This window comes from Arvicanthis niloticus, chromosome 16 (genome assembly GCF_011762505.2).
Source record: "Arvicanthis niloticus isolate mArvNil1 chromosome 16, mArvNil1.pat.X, whole genome shotgun sequence".
Classification (NCBI taxonomy): Eukaryota; Metazoa; Chordata; class Mammalia; order Rodentia; family Muridae; genus Arvicanthis; species Arvicanthis niloticus.
Window position 1 is genome coordinate 36,731,792 of NC_047673.1, and position 24,311 is coordinate 36,756,102.

At 45.0% G+C, this 24,311-nt stretch overlaps 1 protein-coding gene and 1 long non-coding RNA gene across 5 annotated transcripts in view; one reads left to right on the forward strand and one right to left on the reverse strand.

Moving 5' to 3' along the window:
- Window positions 1-6,682, forward strand: part of Acsl1 (acyl-CoA synthetase long chain family member 1) — a 66,440-nt gene extending 59,758 nt beyond the window's left edge. For all 4 annotated transcript variants that reach the window (XM_034520380.2, XM_034520383.2, XM_076914112.1 and 1 more), the window contains exons 16-21: window positions 1,214-1,302; window positions 1,786-1,902; window positions 2,580-2,723; window positions 3,982-4,083; window positions 4,183-4,254; window positions 5,015-6,682. In XM_034520380.2, the coding sequence (XP_034376271.1) occupies window positions 1,214-1,302; window positions 1,786-1,902; window positions 2,580-2,723; window positions 3,982-4,083; window positions 4,183-4,254; window positions 5,015-5,155 (665 nt within the window). In that variant the 3' untranslated portion in view covers window positions 5,156-6,682. The remainder of the gene's footprint in view (window positions 1-1,213; window positions 1,303-1,785; window positions 1,903-2,579; window positions 2,724-3,981; window positions 4,084-4,182; window positions 4,255-5,014) is intronic.
- On the reverse strand, window positions 2,580-24,164 carry LOC143434691 (uncharacterized). The gene is made up of 3 exons (XR_013104397.1): window positions 23,865-24,164; window positions 19,703-19,876; window positions 2,580-4,137 (listed from the first exon to the last, which is right to left on the reverse strand). It is a non-coding gene; the product is annotated as an uncharacterized LOC143434691 (long non-coding RNA).
- Window positions 24,165-24,311: the final 147 nt, after the last annotated feature.

The window sequence follows — 24,311 nt, forward strand, 5'->3', positions numbered from 1 at the left end:
TGTGCTGCTCTCTGCAGCCCTTCCATAGGCTCTCCTTCTGCACAGCGCTTAATGGGCATCCCTGACCGCTTGGGATGTTATAAATCTAGTAACTGTCTAGTAATGTGGACCCTAGTGTCTATGCCTCATACTGTAATTCTACAGGAATCAGTGCAGGCACTCTGGAAGGAGGCATCTTTATACCTTCAGTTTTTAGCATCAGGTTTCTTAACAGCCAGAGAATTTAGAATAACAATCTCTGTATGTTAAGATTATTAAAGCATAAGTGTTATTAATGTATCTGTTATTTTTATATTAGGAAAAGACACCCTGTCCTGGTTTGCTTAGCTGCTGTGATAAAACACCATGATCAAAAGCAACTTGGGAAGGAAGGGATTTATTTCATCTTACTGCTCTCAGGTCATAATCTATCACTAAGCAGAGTCAGGACAGGAGCCCAAGGCAGGAACGGAAGCGGAGGCCACAGAGGAATTCTGCTGTCCTGCTGTCCATGGCCTGCTGTCTATGGCTTGTTCAGCTGGGACCTCCCACACTATTCATTAATCAGATGCCCCACAGAGTTGCCTACAAGGTCCCCCGTTCCAGGTGACCTAGTTTGTGTCTAGTTGTCAAAAACTAACCACCACACATCCGATCCGGGTCCCTTTGTCTCTTAGACAACAGAGTTAAATTGACTGTGGTAATAATAGACTTCAGGGTAAAAACGTACTCATCTAAAAACAATGGCTGTGTCAACCAGAGTCAAGGGATGTGTCAGAGAACAACCAGAGAGTACAGAGCTACCTGTAATTTTCTTAGAGAGTGGGAACATTAAGAAGTTTGACATTGGGTTTGGTAGTGCAAGCCTGTCCCAGCACTGGTGAGTAGAGGTGGGCGGAGCTAATCCAATCATGGAGGTAACAGTCTTATTTAGAAGGCAAGGCTCTAGGTGTCTGTAACCAACCTTCAGATCAGTGGCCAAAGTTTAAATGTTGAAAATGTAATCTAAGTCTCAGAACTGGGAGAGGTCCTGAGTAGACTTTTGGGTGTTCTCCCCTGTCTTTGAGAAAGAAGCTCTCTTAAATTATTTTACCAGAGGAGGGGAGGGGGCTATACTTACAAAAGCCAGGAATCTCTGGCAGCTGTTACTAAGAGGAAGCATGTCCATTGTAAACATGCTTTGGCTTCAGACCATTGTAGTGTGCTTTAAGTGATTCTCCCATTTTATCTGTAGGTCATGTTGGTGCCCCCATGCCTTGCAATTATATAAAGCTTGTAGATGTGGAAGACATGAATTACCTGGCTGCCAAGGGCGAGGGCGAGGTGAGTAGCATCTCCTATAACAGCTGCTGTTAGGAGCACAGTTCCGGGAGCACTCAATACAGCTATTAAGCCTGATTCTGTTGGAGAGCTTAGAGTCAAGCAGGTCAATTCAAAGGTACGTTTATGCTTGATTCCCAGGGGTTGGAGGCAGGATACTTTAGTCCTTCCTTGGGACCAAGAACATGACACACGAGCCCCAGTGAGGGTTGTCTTCAGTCTGCTAATGGCCCTGCCTGTGCTGGTTAGAAAGCCTAATTATGCAAGTGATGTCATCTGATCTGAGATCTTGCATTACCCCTACTCCTGAGGTCAGTAGGAAAGGAAGTGGGGGCACTAGAAATGTCTCTCAAGATCTTATTGGGACGTTGATAATTCCCAATAGAGCAGAGGACTGGAGCCTTCTAGATAAAGGTTGGGACACACACACAAATAGGTTTCTTGGGAATCCCTGGTAAATGTTGTGACCAGACCATCTCTTCTTAGGTGTGTGTGAAAGGGGCAAATGTGTTCAAAGGTTACTTGAAGGACCCAGCAAGAACAGCAGAAGCCCTGGATAAAGATGGCTGGTTGCACACGGGGGACATTGGAAAATGGTTGCCAGTAAGTCGCCACCACTCCTCTTTGCAGCTGGCTTTGTCTGGATGCAGGGAGGAACATGTTTCTCCTGCTGCATGCACAGCCTGTGACTTTTGTACCCCACCCCTCTCCTTTATGTCCTGTAGGAGACAGGCTTACATTCTCTGCACACTGGTTAAAATGTTGACTTTTACTGTCGCACAATGCTTTGGTTTTGCTGCCTAATATTAGTTGATTGTTGCTTCCTCTTTAGCAACCCCCCTCCCCCCCCCCCAAAAAAAAAAAACCCTGGATTTTTACATCAAGTAGTGCCTTGATTTGGGTGCTTGCAAGTATTCCTACAGTTTTATATGTGTTGGGACTGGCTTCCCAAAGTACTAAAGTACTTGCCTTCCCCTAAAAAGTGATAAAGGCATAGGAGATTTGGTCTTTGTCCATAGAGTGCTATGAAAAGGTAAGACTATGTCCTGGCTGTCAAGGACACCTCATTCGGTGAGCAGGATATGAGTGTCCCCACTTCAGCCAGGAAACTAAATGATCCATAAGTCTGATGCTAAGTGGGGAAGTGGACACCACATGGGCTCTGGGATCTCTCTCTGCATGGCCATGTGGCCCTAGGCAACTTCAAATACTTTGTACGGTGAAGATGGTGGGAAACCAGCCTGGAGCTCACCCATCGCCCCTTCCTCTCTGGTACACAGAATGGCACCTTGAAGATTATCGACAGGAAAAAGCACATATTTAAACTAGCCCAAGGAGAGTACATTGCACCAGAAAAGATTGAAAATATCTACCTGCGGAGTGAGGCCGTGGCCCAGGTGTTTGTCCACGGAGAAAGCTTGCAGGTATGTTCTTCCGAGGTTAGACTGCTGCTGGGCACTGCCAAGTGACGGACTTTTAAGGTGATGGGCAACTAGGCATGGTGGAACATGCCCGCAGGCCCAGCCCTTGGGAGGGTGAGGGATCATGAGTTAGAGGCCAGCCTGGTTACTTAGGGAGACCTTGTCTCAAGAGTTAAAACAGAAAGGTGATTGACAGTTTGAGTCAGTACCATTGACCTTTATATATGTGGTCTAGACTAGCACTGACCCACTGTTGGGTTTTACTGCAGTGGCCTTCCTTATCCTCCAAAGTTGTTTCTCTTCAGTTTCTAGATTTTTATTTTGACTCTAGTTAATTGATCTGGAGTACTAATAGTAATGGGATAAAGATACTAGGGGTTTCTAATTTAACTTTGAATAAAAATAGTAACAGTTACAAAATATAACACAGTTTTACATTTTTTAAAGATTATTTTATATGTGTGAATGCATGTATGTTTGCACCACATGGTACCTGTGGAGGTCAGAAGAAATCATTGGACCCCATGGATGGAGTTATGGATGGTTGTGAGCCCCTGTGTGGGAGTTGAGAACCGAACCTAGGTCCTCTGCAGGAGCAACAAGTGTTCCTAACTACCAAGTCCTCTCTCCACCCCCAAGTTTTACGTTTTTGTTTTGAGACAGGATTTCTCTTTGTCATCTTGGCTGTCCTGGAACTTATTCTGTAGACCAGACTCCAACTCACAGAGATCCTCCTGCCTCAGCCTCCCTCATACTGGGATATTTATCCTAAATCATTCTTTTGAGAAAATTATGTTGTAATTATGTATATTTAATGTTGAATAATAATTATATATATTTAATGTTGAAAACCAAATTTAGTATTCAAAATTTCCAGAAGTATACACAGCCTCACATGATGATACACATGTAATACTACTGCTTGGGAGGTAGAGGTGAGAGGATCAGGAGTGTAAGGTCAATCTCAGCCATGTAGCTACTTCAAAGCTAGCCTGGGCTACATGAGACCCTGGTCTCAAAGCAAAAGTCAAAACCAAGTAAAAAGGTACATATTGAAGTAAATGGAAATTAGATTTTTGTTAGATTTTGATTTCCAGTGACTGGTTGTGTCTGAACTTTGGGGATGATAGTTCCTCATCTAGGCTCAGCCAGCCCTGGAAAGGAATAGCATTCTGAGAGACAACCCGTAATATTACCGGATAATCCCACAGGCCCGTGGTGCAGGCAAACAACTGTAGTGAGTCACTTGTCTGTGTTGTAGGCCTTTCTCATAGCAGTTGTGGTGCCCGACGTTGAGAGCCTTCCTTCTTGGGCCGAGAAGAGAGGATTTCAAGGGTCCTTCGAAGAACTGTGCAGGAACAAGGTGAGGCTTGGAATGTCCTGGCCATATTCCGTCTCTCCACTCCATCCTCAGTACCTATAGATATGAGAGAAAATAATCTGATTTTTCCTACATTACTAGGATATCAATAAAGCTATCATGGAAGACATGGTGAAACTTGGGAAGGATGCTGGTCTGAAGCCATTTGAACAGGTATGGCTTTGATCAAGGGCATGAATTCAGTATAGAAGAGTCTGGCTTGAAGATTTTTAAATATCTATTTATGTATTTCATGCATTTGCACCTGTGCATGCATGACAGAAGAGGGCATCACCTCCCATTGTAGATGGTTGTGAGCCACCATATGGTTGCTGGGAATTGAGCTCAGAACTCAGGAAGACCAGCCAGTGTATCCCTGTGCTATCTCCCCAGCCCTGACTTGAAGATTTTTAATGAGTAGATCTTAAAGGTTGGAGAGTGGGCCTAAAGAAATACTAGGAATAGTTTGATATAAAGGGATTTTTTTAAGATGTGTGTGTGTGTGTGTGTGTGTGTGTGTGTGTGTGTGTATACACATATTTGTACATGAATACAGGTGCCAAAGAGTCCAAAGGTATCAAATCTGGACTGGGGTTACTGACAGTCGTGAGCTGCCCACCTTGTATTCTGGGATTTGAACCTGAGTCTTCTGGAGGAACAGGAACTGCCCTTAACCGCTGAGCCATCTCTCCAGTGCCAGGGTGCTTACTCAATAAGCCACTTCTCTCTTCCCTGAGGTTACCACACTGTCCTGAGTTCTGTCCCAACAACCCACATCCACTGCTTGAGAAAGCACACTGAAGGGTGAGGGTGGGTTGGCGCCTTAATGGTTTTTATCCCTTCTGAGAACTTCCTTTTTGTTTAGACTCCTTAGGGAATGTGTGTGTGTCTGTCCTCGTGTTCCTTCCACTTTAACAGTCGTGTTTATTCACAGGTCAAAGGCATTGCTGTGCACCCAGAATTATTTTCTATTGACAACGGCCTTCTTACTCCAACCATGAAGGCGAAAAGGCCAGAGCTGCGGAACTATTTCAGGTCTCAGATAGACGAGCTGTACTCCACCATCAAGATCTAACGTGAGGAAGAAGACAGGAGAAATGGCGACCTCCACAATCCTCCTCGTACCAATGGCCTTCGCGTTGGTAACTTTGCCTGCAGCGAGTGTGGGAAAGGAAATGCCATGCCGGACTTGTCCACAGGGTCTCACCATAGGGATAGTCGAGGGCACGGAACACTGCCTTACTTACAGTCACCTGTGTTGCAGCCCATGATCCTGGGGACACACAATTTCCAAAACGAGCCTTAAACATTGTAAAGGGGAACCCATAAAAGTGCTAAGTTATTTAAGACTTCTTCAACCAATAAGGTGGGTGTTACAACCTCTGTCTCCTGTTTTTGTAACTGAGGGGTTAGGACTTGCTCTTTCTGATATGTCTGCTGCTTGCTGCACATTCTGCAGCTGTCTGCTGCTCTGAAGAGTACAGTACACTGGAGGAAAGCTGTCCCTTTAAGAACAACTGTCCAGGCTGAAGAAAGTCACAGTGGACCAGAGATTTTTCTTTTTAACCCCTTCCCCGCCCCTTGCCCCTTTCCCTCACCACTTCACATACAGTACACTCACATGACCTGTCTGGTTTATAAGGCTTCCAAACGGTCCCTGTTGTGCCTGCTGGAAACCTCAGATCCTCCTCGGAACAATGTGGGTGCCCAGTCTCAGAAAAAGAAAAAAAAAAAGGTGGCTCCTGAGTTGAGCCAGCAGCTTGTGGCTCACACAGATGTTCTCAGACTCCTCTCCAAATCTAGTCCCCTGCCTCCCTCCCCTTCATCCCAGGGGTTAGAAGAAATCCTGCCTTAGACTCTGCAATGAAGATGGTATTTCAAAGAATGACCTGGATCGGCCATGCTCAACTGTGATGCCTCCATCGCTGTCCACCTGCTCGTCTTGGAACCAGCTCGTGTCTGCAACGGCCTCTGGGCTCCAAACGTGGTTTTCCTAGCGAATGATAATGTGGTGATCCACTTGCTTTTTTTTTTCTCCTCCCAATTAAACTCAGGCAAAGCATGTCTTCAAAACTATTTAGGGAGTTGATATACATGGGTACTTATTAAAATGGACAGTAATAAGAAACTATCCTTATTATAAAACTACCTGATCTATGTGAAATGCATTTGACAAGCCAAAAATCTGGGGTGAAGAAATCTGGAAAAAAAAATCATATCATGGGATTTACTTCCCAAGGTATATTTTTTTCTAAGTTAATCTGGGAAATTAACAGCATTTCGCTTTACTGCGAGTCTTTGCCACATCTGACCTACCCAAGCTGTTGTTTATACATTTGAAGCCACTATTGTTGGCTGTGTGACAGTGCGTGTGTTATTGAAGCACAACCGGGTTTGCACTAAAGAACCGTCATTGTAATAACACTATTTGGTAGCCTAACTTCATATTCGTAATTCTTAATTGCACAGGAAGTCGATAATTTGTCACAACGGGGTTTTGAATGTTTGCTTTCAGTGTTGGCTATTTCTATGTTTTATAAACCAAAAACAGAATTTCCAAAAAACAATGAAGGAAACCAAAATAAATATTTCTGCATTTGGAGTGAGTGGAGAATGTCTTTCGAGTGCATTTTGACGTTTGGGACAGCCAAAGTGTGCACCTTGAGGAAGGATGGCCTCCTGGAAACCCTCCATTGCTTCCTTCCCATCCCTGGTCTCTCCCCAGTCCAGTCGTTCTATGGTACTTCAAACACTGTTTGTCACCTCTCTACCCTCATGTGCTCACACCCTCCCATGCTCCAGGAAGCGCATCATGGTACAGATGCTACCCTAGATAAGGGTCTCTTCTCTCTCCCTTAGCACAGAGCGGCTTTGCTTGAAAAGTTCAGTGTCAGGAGACGTTAGCTGCTGTTGCTTCCGCAATGATGATGGGTTTAACTTCCCTGTTTGTAGTAATTCTCTTTCTTGTTTACAGCAGCCTTGATCTTTCCCTTGCCTGACCTGCTCCTTGTCATCAGGGGTTTATTGGCTCCCAATTTCTTTCAAGCCTGTTGTGTTTAATTCCACCGCTGTGGAGAAGTATCACACCAACCTCTTCACATTTGTGTTTGTGAGGGTTGCGGGGATGTTATTTTGCTTTTAGGAGGAGGAGAGACAGACAGACAGACAGACAGACAGACAGACACACACACACACACACACACACACACACACACACACACACACAGACTGTCTTTATGAGTTCTTACTAACCCCAGGCTGGTCTTGAACTCACTCTGTAGCCAAAGGATTGCTTGAACTCTTCTTGCTTCAGCCTCCTGAGTAGCTGGAAGTATAGGTTTGTGATACTAGTCTTTTCTTTCATATTTATGGTTAGTTTATGTTTGTGTTCGTCCTCTCAAGCCCAGGTTTATATATCTGACCCAGCTTGTTCCGCTTTCTTTTGCTGTAACACAGTATCAGAGACAGGGTAGTTTGTAAAGAATTAAGGTTATTTAGCTCACAGTTCTAGAGCCTAGGAAGCTGGAAGACAAGCTGCCACCATCTTAACTTATGTAAGTGTGCAGTTGTGGGTTTAAAGACATTCACATTCATGTACCAGCATCTGTTTACATGACATCTGGCAGAGTCCCAAGGTGGGTAAAGGTTATTATATGACAAAGGGGCCTATGAAGGATGGACAAGCTTGCTTTTTTCTAAACTTCTTGTTCATTTTTTTAAAAGTTCAGATCATACACCTCAGTCCCACTCCCCATCCCTCCATACCGTCCTTGCAACTCCTGCAAAAGGAAACAATCAATCAATCAATCAATCAATACCATGGAAGCTGTGGTATATCACACAATACACTCTTTTGTTCAAAAGTCTTTACTTGTAAATGTTTGTTGCAATGAGTCATTGGTCTGGTTCAAGGCCTCTTGGCTTCTGCTACGCCATCAATACTGGATCCTCATCAGGACTCCTCTGGGATATCCTGTGGCTGCCCTGTGTCATGGAGAGCCTGCATCTTTGGTTCTGAAGGAGCAGTCCTTCCTGCGCTCCAGTCGCGCACAGATGGGGTAGATGCTGGAGTGAGCCAATTCAAAGCCTGGGATGTGGCCTGGGTGGTAGCCGAGTTAGCCAGTCCTACAGCTTTTCCAGGACCGAGCTGCCAGGGCCAGTTCACCTGGTGGGGAACAGCTCTCCGGCTTTGCCCAGGTGAGGGGCAGGGCCAGTTCTGCTGCTGGCACAGATGGCAAGTCTTGGGAAGGGCTCTCCCTGCACTCACATCATCAGGGAAAGCTCTGTGGTACAGCCTGGGTGATGTGCAGGGCTACTCTCCTAAGAGCTGCAGGCTAGGCTTGCTTTTTATTTTATTTCATGTAGATGGGTGTTTTTTGCCTCCTGTTATCACCACATGGTAAGGGGGCACTCGATCCCCTGAAACTGAAGTTACAGACTGTTGTTAGCCACCGTGTAGGCACTGGGAATTGAACTCTAGTCCTCTTAACCACTGAGCCATCTCTCCAGCTCCCAGGCTTGCTTTTCTAACAGACCTACCTGTAAAGGCAAATTATTCCTTTGATAACCCATCACTATGCAAATGGATTAACCCATTCATGACAACAGAGCGGATCACCTGGCCAAATATATAGAATATTGGGAGTTACATTTCTAATGCACTCATGGCTTCTAGTCCAGACTACCTTTGTTTTAAAAATCCCATTTTGCCCTCCTCTTTCTCTCTTCCTCTGATTGAAGTGTGAGGTGTTGAGAATACATATTATTTTTAGCCTCCAAACCAGGGACTTTAGAAACTAGTGAATAGTCACTAAATCAGAGCAAAGCTGTGGTGGTGACTAACGAACAGGTGGTCTTGTTTGTCCTGGTGACATAATCATATGAGTATCTTAACCTGTTTTAAGCATCTGGCTCTGAGAGGCTCTATGTTCACATCCCTGTGGTGCCACTGGCTTCCTACAAGCAGAACTTCATCTTCCAAAGCACAAACTTTGTGTCTGTTAGTAACTCCCACACTCCCCTTCACCTCAGCCCCTGGTCTGACTCCATTCTGCTTCCTCTCTGAATTTGAATGTATCTCCTTACAGGATGCCACTGTAAGTGGCATCAGGTAACTTTGTTCCTTTCATGGCTGGGCATTCATCTTAGCATGTTACAAGGTTCAACTGTATTTTTTGCATGTGTCATAATCCCCTACACATACTCTTTTTCTTTCTGTCTGTCTTTCTTTTTTAGATTTGGGGATTTTTTGTGTGTGTGTGTAGACTCTGCTTCCTGAGTGCTGGGATTAAAATGTCTGTGCCACCCCCTTTCTCCCCCACCCTGCACACATACAGCTTCTTCCCTTTTAGGCGGAACAGTATTCCACTGTTTGTAGGATATTTGGTGCCCCTTTGACTACTGATAGTCACTTGAGATGCTCCTACACACCATCCGCTGTGAGTTAGTAACTCTTGTGTGCGCCCTGGTGTACCACTTGTTTTGAGTCCCTGTTGTTAAAACTTGTGTGTATACCCAGAAGTGAATTTTCTGGACCATATGATAAGTGTGTGCATATACATTTTTTTTGAACTGCAATAATGCTTTCCACAGTGACTGTACCATTGTACTTTACGAACAGCAGTGTCCTTTGTTTTTATAATAATGACTTGGTGGCTATGGTTTCTGTTTGTATTCCCAAGGCGACCACTGATACCTGGCATCTCTGCTCCAAGGCCATCTATACATCTGCAGAGAGGTTGTCTGAAAATCCTTTGCCCCCTTTAAAAACTGAGTTTCTGAAGCTGGAGGGGGGCGGGGGGAAGAAGGAAGGGGAGGGGAAGGGGAGGGGGAGAGAGGAGATGCAGTTAGAAGCACTTGCTGCTCTTGCAGAGGACCCAAGCTCAGTCCCCAGCACTCCCGTGGTAAGCTCACAACTGTCTGTAACTCCACTAATTCTGACTTCCGTCCTCTGGGTACAGGCAAATGTGGTACTCATACATTTAATACAGGCAAACCCTCCTATGCATAGAATAAAGAAAAATCTTTAACAGTTGGGTTCTTTGGGTTTTGTGTTATTGCACTATGGGCTTTCTTCAGTCAGGCTATCAGTCCTGAGGACCATTTTTGATTCTTTGAAGTCAATCTGCTGAAGCAGCACTGGCCCAGCATGCTCTTTCTTTCCACAAACTATAGCTGCATCTCAGAAACCCAATGGACTCTGCCTCTTGCCTCTCCTGAAACACAAGTGACTTCAGGGTGTCTCTGCCTAACCATAAGTCACTTCCTCCTTCCCTCCAGTCTCACTGCATATTAAGCATCTTAGCAACTACCAGAACAGCTGGTCTTCTAATAGACACTGAGCCAGGGGCCGGGAGCCAAGAACTGAAGAGCATTTCACTGCAGGGAAGGCTAGTCCAGCAGTGTACAACCCTGCTGCCCTGGAAGCTCAAGTCAGCCCCTCCCTCCAGGCCAGCCAGTTTAGTGAATATTTTGGCCTTTTGATCTGCATAGACTAATGACTAGAACCTCTGGAGTTTGCCACAAGCCAGATTAACTCATCTTTTTAGCCAGTGTTTGCTTTTATCCCCAGGTTATAGATGTGACTAAAGCATGATTAGAAAGAACATGATTAGAAAGAACAGTGTCCCATGCTGGACAGAGCTGGCAGTCTGACCCCATGGGCCAAAGCTAAGAGAATAGATTCCTGGGGTGTTCTGTGTGTTTTAGCAATGAACTTCCAGAGAAGGAGTGAGTGGGGTGCTGGATGGCAGTAGTTTTGCTTTGGTACCGGTGGCCTTGGGTTCTAGAGAGAGGGTTTTCCCACATCATACAGAAGCTAATGCTACTTGAGCCTTAATCTATTTTTATGCCATCAAAAGTTCCACACAATTTGGCAACCCCAAATCCACTGGGAGCCCACATCTTGATGGAAGTAGCCACTGGATGTGAGGTAAAATAAATAAATAAATATATATATATATATATATATATATATATATATATATATATATGTATATATATGTATATACATATACATATATATATATATATATACATATATATATGCATAAATATGGGTTACAGATAGCCTGTGATTCATGACATGTCTCAGTGAAACTCACCAACCATGAGGATGGCAATAACCACACCTACTGGGAACCTGCTGTGGGCGGAGTCTACGCAATGATGTCATCTCCTTAAAGTGCTATTTGGTGCATGATAATCTGTAACTGCGTATTTGCCATTACTCCACACACCAGACTTGCTTGGTTCTGTAGGGAGAGAGCAGTCCTCCCTGCCCACCACATCCTTGGCACCACATGCTTCAGAGAGGCAGGCAATAGGCAAGAAAGCAAAGGACTAATTCATATTGCCATAGGCTTTAAGCAAAAAAGGTTGTATTGATCTGACCTTTTAAGGTCATTATCACAGAGGTTCTCAACCTTCCTAATGATGTGACCCTTTAATACAGTTCCTCATGTGGTGACCTCCAACAATAAAATCCTTTTTGTTGCTACTTCATAACTGTAATTTTGCAACTGTTGTGAACTGAAATATTAATATCTGAACCCCCATGAAAGGGTCTTTGGCCTGAGGGGTCTCGACCCACAGGTTGAGAACCACTCGTCTTATGGTCTTTGGGGTTCTGATTTGAAGTCATCTCACTTGAAGAATCTATTAAACAATTGAGGATATAGATGAGCTGTAGCCAGATGTGGAACTGGCAGTCACAGCTGGCACAGGGAGTTAGAGCTATGAGTAATCCCAGAGAACCCGGGGATGATGGGTAGACAGAAGATAGAGAAAGGTCTCCAACTGATCTGGGGAGCCCCTAAAGGGAACTAAGGGAAGGGAGAGAACCACCTATGGGGAGGAAGGTAGAAGCTGGATGTGCATCCCGGAAGCCAAGAAAGAAAACCAAGGAGATGAAGGATCAGTTCTTCCTACATTATTGAAAGGCAGAAGAAGGTAGGGATACAGGGGAGATGGCAAGGAATAGGGAGGTGGGGGAGGGGTGGCATTAAGTGCAATCCCAGGGCAGGAAGCGTAGGTGTCTGGTTTTTTGTTTTGTTTCTGTGAAGGACATCAGATAAACAGATGGTGGCCGGACAGCTATGCAGGAGAGAGCGAGGTCCGATTTCACATACAAGTGGTAACTGCCTTCAAATGGGAGCTACTAGGTCAACCAGTGGGTCTTTGTTAGGAGCCGCAATATAATCTGCCACCCCAAGTTGGCGCTACATTGATCTGCGCAGTTGCTAGGCAGAGAGGCGTGCCATAGTCACTGAATGTTGGGTGGTGAGCGAACAGCCAATCAGAAGTGAATACGTCACTCTAGACTGTATTTAAGCCAAGCCCCTTCCTCAGCTCACCCCTTCCGCGTTTTCCCACGTGTGTGATAAAGAGTAAAAGTCCTCGTTCTGCAGATACACCCGACTCGTGTTTTATATTCCACGGATGGTAAAGTCTCGGGGGATGCGCATTAGAGGGTATGCGTGGTAGAGGTCTTGACCTCTTTGGGGGTTGAATGACCCTTTCACGGGGGGGTGGGGGTTATAGATCAGATATCCTGTGTATCAGCTATTTATAATTCACGACTAGTAAAATTACAGTTAGGAAGTAGCAACAAAATAACTTTACGGTTGGGGGTCACCACGACACGAGGAACCGTATTAAAGGGTCACAGCTTGCGGAAGGGTGAGAACCATTCACTGTACTGGAAGGTAACAGCATGTGTGAGAGTGACTCAAGAAAGAGAAGAAAATGATGCTTTTAGGAAGGAGGAAAGTCGGCTGCCTGGGCAGAAGAGTGGACCAGAACCCTACCTAGTTAAGCAGAGGAAACAGCTCAGAGTATTACTCACCGGCCATGGGTGAGACCACATGTGCTGCACACAGCAACTGCGTGGTGATTGGGTAGGAAGACGTGTTTCCATATCAGTTAAGGATAAATTCCAATTCTGCAAGAGATGGTAAGGCTGGGAGAGATTGGCTCATTAGTCCAAGGTGGAAATGCCCAGCGAGAGGGCCTCTCTGGACCCATCTCACCTGCCTGTTGTCCCTTTCTAGGGGGTGAGTCCTGGAGCCTTGAACATCTGGTGTCCTGGCCATAGCTCAGTGCTCTTCTGAATTAGTGGGTCTTTGGGAACCGTGAACTCACGTCAGTACACCTGTTTTCAGTTTTATTAGCAACAACCGTCACCTGAAGGAACACTAATGCCATGGATTCTGGTTCCTTTCGCAGAGTGAGTTAGCGAGCCCACCAGCCTATCCCTGGAGGAAAGATAGTCTCTCAGCCTCTTGGCTGGTGATGGCGACAGGTCTAAATTGCCCAGCCCTGGAGCATCCCTCCCTTCAGTCCGCAGCCCCCTCCTCATCTGCTATGGAAAGAGCCCACAGCTGTGAGTCCACCTTCAGGGGAGTGGTCTGTAGGTCTCAGTTCAGAGTCTGTTTTTCCAATGCAGGCTCCAGGTTGTCATGGGCTAGAAACCCAACAAGTTAACCTAGTTAACAGTCAAGTTAGCCTAGACTGTGCAGAATGTGAGAGCCTGGAGTCATCTTCCCCTACTGGCTTGGCTGTAGGTTCACCCCGAATAATGCTGAAATGCATACTGGTTCCCATTATACTTCTATTTAGCAGGGGTATTTGGGAAATTGGCCTGCCATATTTGTGGGGAGCCAACAGAAGGCGGCTATCATCCTTGCAGCCATCTTGAGCCACATACCCTGACAAGAGACTTGATTACAATAGCCTATAACAGCTGAGCACATTCCAATAACATCTTGTTTTAGATACTCAGGATCTTCTCTTTGGTGTGTGAAACTTAAAGGTATAATTTAGAGCCTAGACTTAAAGGCTTGACTTTAAGGTGTGATTTAGAGATAAGACCTAAGGGAGTGTCTTAAGGGCATGACTTAGAGGCGTGGTTTAGAAGTGAAACATATAAAAGGCGAGAGGCAGACAGAAGAAATTATTAGGTATTAGGCACTTGGCACTTGGAGGAAGAACTTGGAATTAAGTAGTAGGCACTTAAGACTTGAGACAGACAACTAGGATTAGACACTTGGAATAGGCACTTGGAAGGGAGCTTGGAAAGAAGCTTGGAACCTGGAGGCACTAGGGACTAGGAACTAGGGGCTAGGAACTCAAGACTTGGGACTTGGACTAGGAAGAGAGACTGAAGAATAAATGGGATTGAATCACACTCTGTCTGGTCTCCATTCCTCGAGTCTGTCCTCACTCTCTCTCTTGCTGAACCCTGACCCGCAGACTAGAGCAGCCTGGGGCAATACGCAGACTCTAACAATTTAGCCCCCAAGGCTTTTGGCAGTGAGGGTTCCAATATTGATAGTGCAGTCCCCGACATTTTGGCCCCCAAGCGTGGGGTACCACAGGCCACAACACATATTAATTATGCATGTATTTGGTTTAAAAAGCCATCTAGATTTTTTTCTTTTGGATTCTTAACCCTTTTACACCTTGGCTTGTTCAAAAGAAGTGTGTATGTGTGTGTGTGTATGTGTGTATATATGTGTGTATATGTGTGTGTGTATATATATGTGTGTATATGTATATATGTGTATATGTGTGTGTACATGTGTATATGTGTATGTGTGCATATGTGTATGTGTGTATGCATGTATATGTGTGTATATATGTGTATGTATAATGTGTGTATGTATGTGTATGTGTGTATATGTGTGCATATGTGCATATATATGTGTGTATATATGTGTATGTGTGTGTACATGTGTATATGTGTATGTGTGAATATGTGTGTATGTGTGTATGCATGTATATGTATATGTGTGCATATGTGTATGTGTGTATGCATGTATATGTGTGTGTATATGTGTATATATGTTTGTATGTATGTGTATATGTATGTGTGTGTATGTGTGTATGCATGTATATGTGTGTATATGTGTATATATAATGTTTGTATGTATGTGTATATGTATGTGTGTATGTGTGTGTATGCATGTATATGTGTGTATATGTGTATGTATAATGTATGTATGTGTATGTGTGTATGTGTATATGTGTATATGTGTGTATGTGTATATGTGTGTATGTGTATATATGTGTGTGTGTGTACATGTGTATGACTTGTATACCTATGCATGTGGAGGCCAGAAGTCAAACTCAGGGTCTCTCATTAGGACTTGGGGTTCACTGGGTAGATTAGAATGGAGATCTACTATTCTTTACCAGCCCAGATATGTAGGATTGCAAACTGAGACTGTAAGCATCTCATTATAAAACCCGCCACATGCTTTTGATGTGGGTGCTGGCAATTGAACTCATGTTTGTATGGAGATCATCGTGTATCAACTGAGTCGGCTCTCTCCTGGCCCCTCTGAGAAACCCTGGCAGACGAATTTTGTTTCTGTATCATGTTCTTTAGTTGTGAAATGTTCTGGTTTTGGCTTAAAGTAGAGCCCCTCCCCCAAGTATCTGCTGCGTAGGAGTCCTTAGCAGCTCTTTTGTGTTGATATTTTTAACAGGAGAAGGGAAATACTTCTGAAAGCCAAATTTTACAGATCAGAATCATCCTTGCTCAATGCCACCAGGCTGCTGGGGTTCCAGATGACTCTGGCCAGCTTCCTGCCTTACATGTAGGCTATGCAAAGTGGGGTGGGGGGGGTGAGGTGTGTAATGGGAGTAACCCTGGCAGTGGTGCCCTGCCACAGGGATGGGTGGGCATGATGCACACATAACAGGTGTGAAGTGTAGATAGAAACCAGTTTGCTCACTTTCTACTTTAAGGCAACGTGTGCCAACCAGAAGGGCTTTCGCTTCTGATTCTCCTGCATTCCCATAGCCACTGATGCTGCCCCCTGACAGCCCTGTGGCCCTAGGAAGTCTCCCTAATAAAGAAGCCATGCCCTTTTGGCAAAAATTCAGGCCCAGCCCAGGGCAGACCCACGCGCCCTAGCTACCCACCTTGTCCCCCTCTGTGGGTCTTTGCTGACCCACACTGTAACAAGAATGGTTAGTTTTCTGGTTAGTTTTCTGTGACTTTCCTGTTTAATCTTTCAGGGGCCCATCACTCTCCACTCAGAACTGGCGAATGTCCTCAGATGAGGGCATCTCAGATTGTACAGTAGATCGAACCACTTGATGACCTTGAAATGAAGACCCTGGTGCATGAGTTCTGGAATGGTAAGTTAGTCTTCACGGGTGAAATAAGTCAACTCTAAGCCAAATTAGAGGACATAAAGAGGCAGGTTTATTGTGAAGTGGCTCTTGGGTAGGTTCACTGGTCCCAGTAACAAGGTCATGGAAGTCGCCCTGGGGAGGGGACAGGAGGAGAAAAGAGCGCTCTCGGAAGAGAGGAGAGAGACCCAAATGTCTGCATTTTATAGGAAAGAGCTTCTTGGGGAGGGGAAGCCCAGCCCCTTGGCTGGAAAGTTCAGGGTAGAAGGCTTGGTATTCCTTGTAACTCTTAGGAACCGAGGGATACTGGGAGAACCTGGAGGTCAGGTCCACACAGGTAGTTAAAATATGCGCCTCAGCCATTTGTCCCTGGTCAGAATCCCAACATGGAGCTGAGCTGACAGTTCTGCGCTTCTGTGGAGCTTGGGTGATGATAATGTTGCTAGTCTCTGCCCTGGACTGTGGGAGTAAAGAAATGGAGGACACTATTCTACACTTGTCTCCAGCCTCATCTTTTGCCACCTACTCAGCTCTGCTCTGGCCATGCTGAACTTACTTCAGTTCCCAGAATGCATTACACTGTTGCTTCCAGCACAGCCTTTGCTTTGTCTTGCCTAGCAGACACCCACTTCATTAGTTACATAGGATTGTATTATGTTTCAAACCCTGGACCAAGGGGTGAGGGGCCTATTTAACATACCAAAGCAGACCTGGCCTCCAAGTTCTCCCAGCATGCCTCAGTCCTTGCTTGTTACCTGGTATGGCTGGCTTACCTCACCCCTTACCCTGAATTCTATAGCCCTTTCTTCCTAGAGGACCTTCCCTATATAATCCAGACATTTTAATTACCTGCCCTGTTTGTACCTTTGCCTCTTGGCTGCTACACCAGGTTCCCCTTCCTCTCCTTTCCCTTCCCCTCCCCCTCTCCCTACATGGCCCTGTCAGTCTGGACATATTCACTCTGGATTCTCCCAGATGTGTCTTGGGATGCTTTCCTTTTATCTACAATAAACTTTCTCCTCCACCATACCTAGGAGCAATCATGTTCTAGGTTATGTATGTGTGTGTGTATATGTATGTATGTATATATGTATGTATATATGTATATATGTGTATGTATATGCATATACATACATATATGTGTGTATATATATCATTCATATATATATGAATTATATATGAATATATGTAATATACACATATTACATATATTCATATATAATTCATATATATGTGAATATATATGTATATATGAATTATATATGTATATATGTACATATACATATATATGTGTAACGAGCACCCCCAAAATCCCTTTTCTCCCGCGAATAAGGACAGGAGGCGATAGTCGGGTGTACTGCCACGAGGAACTTTACTATTCCACACGGTAACTCGGAAAGACGGAAGAAACCGGAAGAGGCTCCCTTAAATACACCCTAGAGTGACGTATTCACTTCTGAATGGCTGTTCGCTCACCACCCAATATTACACCTCGGGATAGGCCAGTGGCTTGGCGCTCTTTCTGCCTAGCAGCTGCGCAGAATGATTGTTTACTGCTGGGGAAACATGAGACCAGCGCCATCTTGGAAAATGCACGTGTGTAGCCACTGAAACAGCGGCTCACTACATATATGTGTGTGTGTGTGTGTGTGTGTGTATATATATATATATATATATATATATATATATATATATATATATATATTTTTCAGAGCATGGGTGTTGCTTCCTCCAGGACAGCTACAGTTTTGCAAGCTCAGAGAAAGAACTGCTTGTGTCACGGCAGTGGAGAGACTGGAAGGGCATTGTGGTCTTCTTCTATACTAACAAGGTTAAAGGGTTGTGGGGTGCTGGCCATGAGGTACATAACACAGTGGGGGAAGAAGCCACATCCTCCCACTGAAAAAAAGAGGGTGTCATGTGTCAACCAGGAAGCCATTTGCTGGTGGTACCTCATGCCATCCAGCTATTCACGTTCTGGGCTGAACACAGAGTTGGCTTGTATATTTTCTTTGTTTGTTTATGTTTGATATCTACCTGCTTCTGCCTTCCCAGTGTTGGCTTTACAGATGAACAGCAGCAGGTCTGGCTGCAGAATGAGTTACTGAGGGAAATTGCCAGGAACCATTTGATCAGGGTCAGCTTCGCAGCCCCGCACAGTTTCAGGCTAATCAAAAGTCCTGTTACAATGAGCAAGGTTATTGAAAATGTTAAATGCTTTCCTGCTAAGTTGAAGCGCTGGGGATTGAGCCCAGGGCTTTGCACGTGCCAGGAAAGTGTTTTCTTGGTAAGCTACATCTCCCAACCCAAAAGGCCCTGGCCATAGCTGGCAGTAGCACCACGGAGACCCCTATACTGCAGAGATTGTCTTTTTATCCTTATTTTTATTTTGCTTTTCTCTCCTTATTTCTCAGGAAAGTCTTGCCCTTTTCTTTCTCTCTCCTGTCTTTTGTACTGCCTTGATTCTTTTATATAAGTTTGGATTATAATACAATGGTCTGAAACCAGAGAGTAGGCTACTCTGAGGCTAGAGAAACCCTGGATTTGGGTGAAGTTTCTCCCACCAGGCTTCCATCCTCAGTCCCTCCCAACCCTCCAGGGTGCTGGGAATGGAATCTGAAACACGTGAGATCTCAAACTGCTGGTCTGATTAATTTAGCCATGTGGGCTGGCATGGTGCCAGTTAGGTCTGACAAAAGTAGGCCAATGTTAGTTACACAGCAAGTAAGGTTAATGTTTTGGGGGGTAGTGGGGGGTGGAGCTATTGATAAGCATGTGACACATGAAGGAGTCTAGGGTCCCAGTTGTTGGGTGTAATGGGAACATCTTTCTGCCTTCTAATTTTAAGAGACTGAATATCACCTCTTCCTTGCCTCTTAAAGAGAACAACCATAGGCAAGGGCCCCCTCCCTCCCTGGCTCTCCTGAGGACTGCAACTTGTTTTGCAATGTCACAGCTACAGACAGACAGTCAGCCAGCCGTTGGTCTGTTTGAAACAGATAAAGACCTTTATTTGTGAGACTGGAAGTTTGATGCCTACTGGATGTTGAGGACGTGCTGTAGGAAGATAAATAACAGACCAGGAAGTTTGGTGGTCTTCTCTTCCTTTCCATGGTATAAAACCAGACTCTGTACCTAGCATGGTTGAGGTCAGAGGCTCAGGACCTCAAAGACATCTCCAGCCATGGCAGTGAAGCCAAGACCAGCATGGGCTATATTACACCTGATAAATATTCATATATATACATATACATACACACACGCATATATATGTGTGTGTATATATACACACACGCATATAAACGCATATATATATATCTATATAATTCGTGTGTGAGAGAGAGAGATGAAAGTGTGTGTGTGTGATGAAAGAAAGGTGATCAGACTTTTAATGGGATAGTGGCAGGAAGGCCTTTCCTAAATTATGGAAGAATCAAGTTTGTGTAAAGGGGAGAGAGAGGTAAGCAACATAGGTCCTTACCTTAAGTGAAGTTTTTGGCGGAAGCAGCTCAGGTCTCCAGTCACAGTTGGAAGTGTCCAGTCCCTTTCTTTTTCTGCCCTCTAGTGGACACTGCTGAGCAGACACTCCCACAACTGTTTAGTGCCCTCTTCAGTGTCCTGCCTAGTGTCCCATGTTCTTATTCTCCTCATAGTCCTAAGGGGGAAATAAGAAACTCCATTCAAACATCCACTACAAATTCAGGATGTGGACCAATGTATACAGCAAACTACTCCACAGGTAAACGGAGTTTTCATGGGGAAGTACCCCACTCCCCACCCCCTCAGTTTATCCCAAGCATTCAAGGGGCTTTATGGTGTCTGTTGTGTCGCTTTTAATTGTTTCTAGTTCTTTCTTTCTTCCTTCTTTTCTTCTTATGGATAGGATCTTAATATATAGCTGGCCCCTCTGGACCCCTGGAACTTACTGTATCAATCAGGTTGGCCTTGAAATCACAGCGATCCATCTGCCTCCGCCTCCTGAGTGCTGGGATTAAAGGTGTGCCCCACCTTGCCTGACTGGCTTTGTTTTGTGAGACACCCTTGCTCTGTAGCTCAGGCAGGTGTAAGGCTTGAGATTCTCCTGTGTCAGTCTCTCAATTGTTAGAAATAATAAGCACACACTGGGAGACTCGGCTTATTTTTCTTTGTATTATAACAGCAATACCCTTTTCTATGATTTTTCTAAACACGAATATAGATTATTTAAACCCCCACAACCCATCCCACAGGAACCTGTTCTCAGATGTCATTAAAGCCACCTCCCATTGTTCCAGGTCACTCTGGATTGAGGCAATACCACTGTCTCCTTTCCACTCTTATCTCCTCTGCCCCCTTTCCACTCTTATTCACCCCCCAGCCCCAACATGAACTTTCATTCATTACCCATGAGCTACTGTGCATCAAGGCTGGTGAATCAGCCGGTTACCAAAGACAGACAGTGGTGGGAGAGGCACAGCTCAACACAGCTGCCATGTTGAACTAGAAAACACTGGCCATGGCCTCCCTACATACAGCCAATCATTCCCTTCATGGGATGGTTCTGATGGTTAAATCCTTTCTCAGGGTTGGACCCTCCTTGGCTGTAGCTCCTCCACTCTCCTGACCCTTCCTCTCATCAGCCACCTTGTGGCATCCACATTTCTGCTAATGCCATAGGATGAGCGAGCTCTTCTGTCCTTCTCTTCCTACCCTAAGCTGGGCTGGGCTCTACCCTGGCTTTACCTCTTGGGAAGCTCAGGCAGGCACCCTGGTTTCCATCATCAACACAGACAGCCAATAGAAACTTTTAAATCGTGTTTCCAGGTTAAGTTGCTATGCCTGCTCTTCCATCCAATCAGCTAGAGCTAACCAGGAGCCTGTGTTCTACGCTGGCCTGCTGTAGCCATGCCATGACCACCCTGGACATCACCTAAGAACTCCTGCCCTTTGTTTTCCTCTCCCTCAACCTGAGATGCACAGGACTCTGTGGATGTTGAAGAAAATTAGCATCATAGAGTGGAGCAAAGCTGAGGCCAGGTGTTCAAATCCATAGACGGGATTTTTCGTTTTTCCTGTGACCAGATTAAATTGTCTGTCTCTATTTCCCTGTTTCATACCTAGTACCCAGTTCCTGTAGGAATCTATGTGATTTCAGGAGGTTGAGGAGAAGATTGTCTATCCCCAGCCACAAGAATTGGCTTCGAGTAGCATGATTGTTAATGTGTACATGCCTATGTGCCCATAAATGCTGTTTGTTTACAACTAACATTTCAATTCGTACTCTGACTTGGTTTCGTGGTACAAGCCTCTAATCCCAGCTAGTCAGGAGGCAGAGGCAGGAGGATCACAAGTTCAAAGATAGCCTGAGCAACTTAGGTGAGGATACATTTCAAATTAAAAGGAAAAGGGTGGCCTGGGAGGTAACACCATTGTAGAGCCCTTGCCTAGCATGCAGGCAGGGCCTACGAAAAAGCTTGAGGGACATAGATGGGCACATGTATGCCGGGCCTTTTCCTGAGGAGTCTGGGCTTTCACACTGAATGAATGAATGGTGGAATTCAACCAGAGACACAGCATATCTGCTAGGTACAGACCTGATCCAGCACTCTGGATCAAGCAAAGGCAGGCAGATCCATTAGCTATTGGTGGTGTTGTTCCTTAGTGTTGACAGACATAAAATGGGGTTATAGTGCCCACCACAGAGGGTTACTTAGAGCATTCAATGGGCTGATAGAAATTAAACACTTAGAACAATGACTGGGTCACAGTAAATCCAAGTGGAGGAGGTTGTGGTGCTGATGCTGGTGCTGGTGCTGGTGGTAGAGGAGATGCTGGTGATGCTGATAGTGGTGATGGTGGAGGTTGTGGTGCTGGTGTTGGTGCTGGGCCTGATGGTGGGTGGCAGTGGTGGAGGAAGTGGTGGTGAATGGTTGTTGTGGAGGAGGTTGTGGTGGTAGTGGTGATGGTGGTGGTGGTATAGAACCCAGCCTGAGGTTAAGGTTGACTTCAGAAGTCAAGAAAATGTCCTCAGAGCTCTAGTGAGCTCCCAAACCTCAGGATCAAACTGAGAAAGCAGTGTGACACGTATCCTATCCTTGGACTTCTCGGTGACACAAACTCAGACCTTTAATGATTTAAACCTATCTGGATGAGCCTTGCTTGTTTCCACGGAGGGAGGAGTCCCCTTCCTGTTTTAGCACCTGAGTGGTTTCTTTCGTCCATAACTACAAAGCATAAAGGGTTTATTCACACCCCCTTCCCAGAAATCGGAGTTACCTCCACTCTCTAAAGTGTGCCTGTGCTTCTAGGAAGCCCGTTTCTACCCATCCATGAGGAACTTCCTGCAATACCCTCAAGGTGATTTGTCCTTCTATGGCAGTCACCCAGACGATTTCTGGGTAACTATGGACATACATTTCACTGAAGAGGAAAAAGGAATAACCTATAAGCAACGAGTAGACAGTTTGCTTGAGAGAAACGCAAATCATAAACCAAACATTTCATCTCAGTAGATAGGTGATGTAGAACTCTTTAAAACTTATCAAGTATGCAGACCGAGGGAGGGTCGAATAAAACCGTCGACAGTTCACAAAACAATGTACAGAAACTGGCATCATGCAAAGCTGGCCATGACGACATCTTACATAGTGGTATCACTACTGACAGTCCCTAGACACTCACAGACTCCCGCCCTGGAGTTGAGCACTAGAGAGCGTAGTGATGTGCTGTTGGGAAGAGTAAATGGGAGGAAATAACTGACCTATTCATAGCACAGTAGTATAGCAACGAGACAAATAGTTACTTAATGAATTCCAAAGGCAATGTGGTGAATGAACTACAGCTGCATGCAGATGTGGACACTTTAAAATAATGGCTTTGGTTAGGGTACTTGCAGAAAAACTACCAAACATTACTTATAGAGATAGAGATATACAATGATAACACACAGGGGTCATATCAAGGCTGAGATGCATAAAAATGCTAAAAACAAATAAAAAACCATATGGTTGGGAAAAGAACCATTCATGGAAGAATCTGAGAACTATAACATTTTATGTCCTAATTCCGTAATATAAGTGTTTGTGTTCTGTTTTTACAGTGTTAAATATCCTTTGTTCAAGTCTGGGTTTCTTTGTGTAGCCGTGGCAGTCCCGGAACTCACTTTGTAGACCAGGCCAGCTGCTTTTGCCTATGCTGGGACTAAAGGCATGCACCACCACTGCCTAGTTTGTATTCATACTTTTATTGTGATAAAATATATAACATAAAATTGGACATTTCAGTTTCATTCTAATTATTTTTAAGTGTTTAAATACACCCACCGTTTTGTACAAACATCTCTCCCATCGCCACTAGCCTAGCATTTCTTATCATCACCGTGCTTTAGGTTAATCAAGAAATCATTGTTGGGGCTGGAGAGATGACTCAGCCATTTGGAGCCTCTTGCCAAAGACCCCCGAGTTCGATTCCTAGGCTCACAACCATCTGTAACTCCAGTTTCAGGGTATCTGATGCCCTCTACTGACCTCCACAGGGCCCAGACACACATGTGCAGTGTATGTACATGTGTGTGTGCAAAACATTCATACACATAAATCTTAAAAAAGAATCATCATTGCCAAGCCCAACGTATTGACTCAGTTTTCTGAGTTTCGCTGTCTTACCTCTTATGTCTTTGATCCCTTTAAATCAATTTTTCACTCTTTTGTACCACAAGAAAAATTTAAAAACAAAAGACTCATGAGTATGGATCCAGAGGGGATTTTTCGGGTTTACAGAGAACCTAAAAGGGAGGACAAATAACGTGTCACGTTGAACAGTAAGCTACTACCGGGAGCTAAAAGCAGCACGTTCATTGGCAACGCGAAGGATTTGACAGTTGTCCATCAACTAACAAGGAGCCCGGAAGCCCAAGAGTTTGAATCCGCCGGCGGCTGGCTCGGTCCACCCTCACCCACAGCAGCTCCGGGTCATTTCCCCGCCCAAGAGGCCCGGGAGTTCTAAATTTACGGAACGGTGACGGAGATCGAGCGGGAGAGACAGCCCGAAGCAGCTAAGCCGGTTGCTTCGGACTCCGCTCCGCTGCAGGGTATTATCTAGGCCTAGATTTC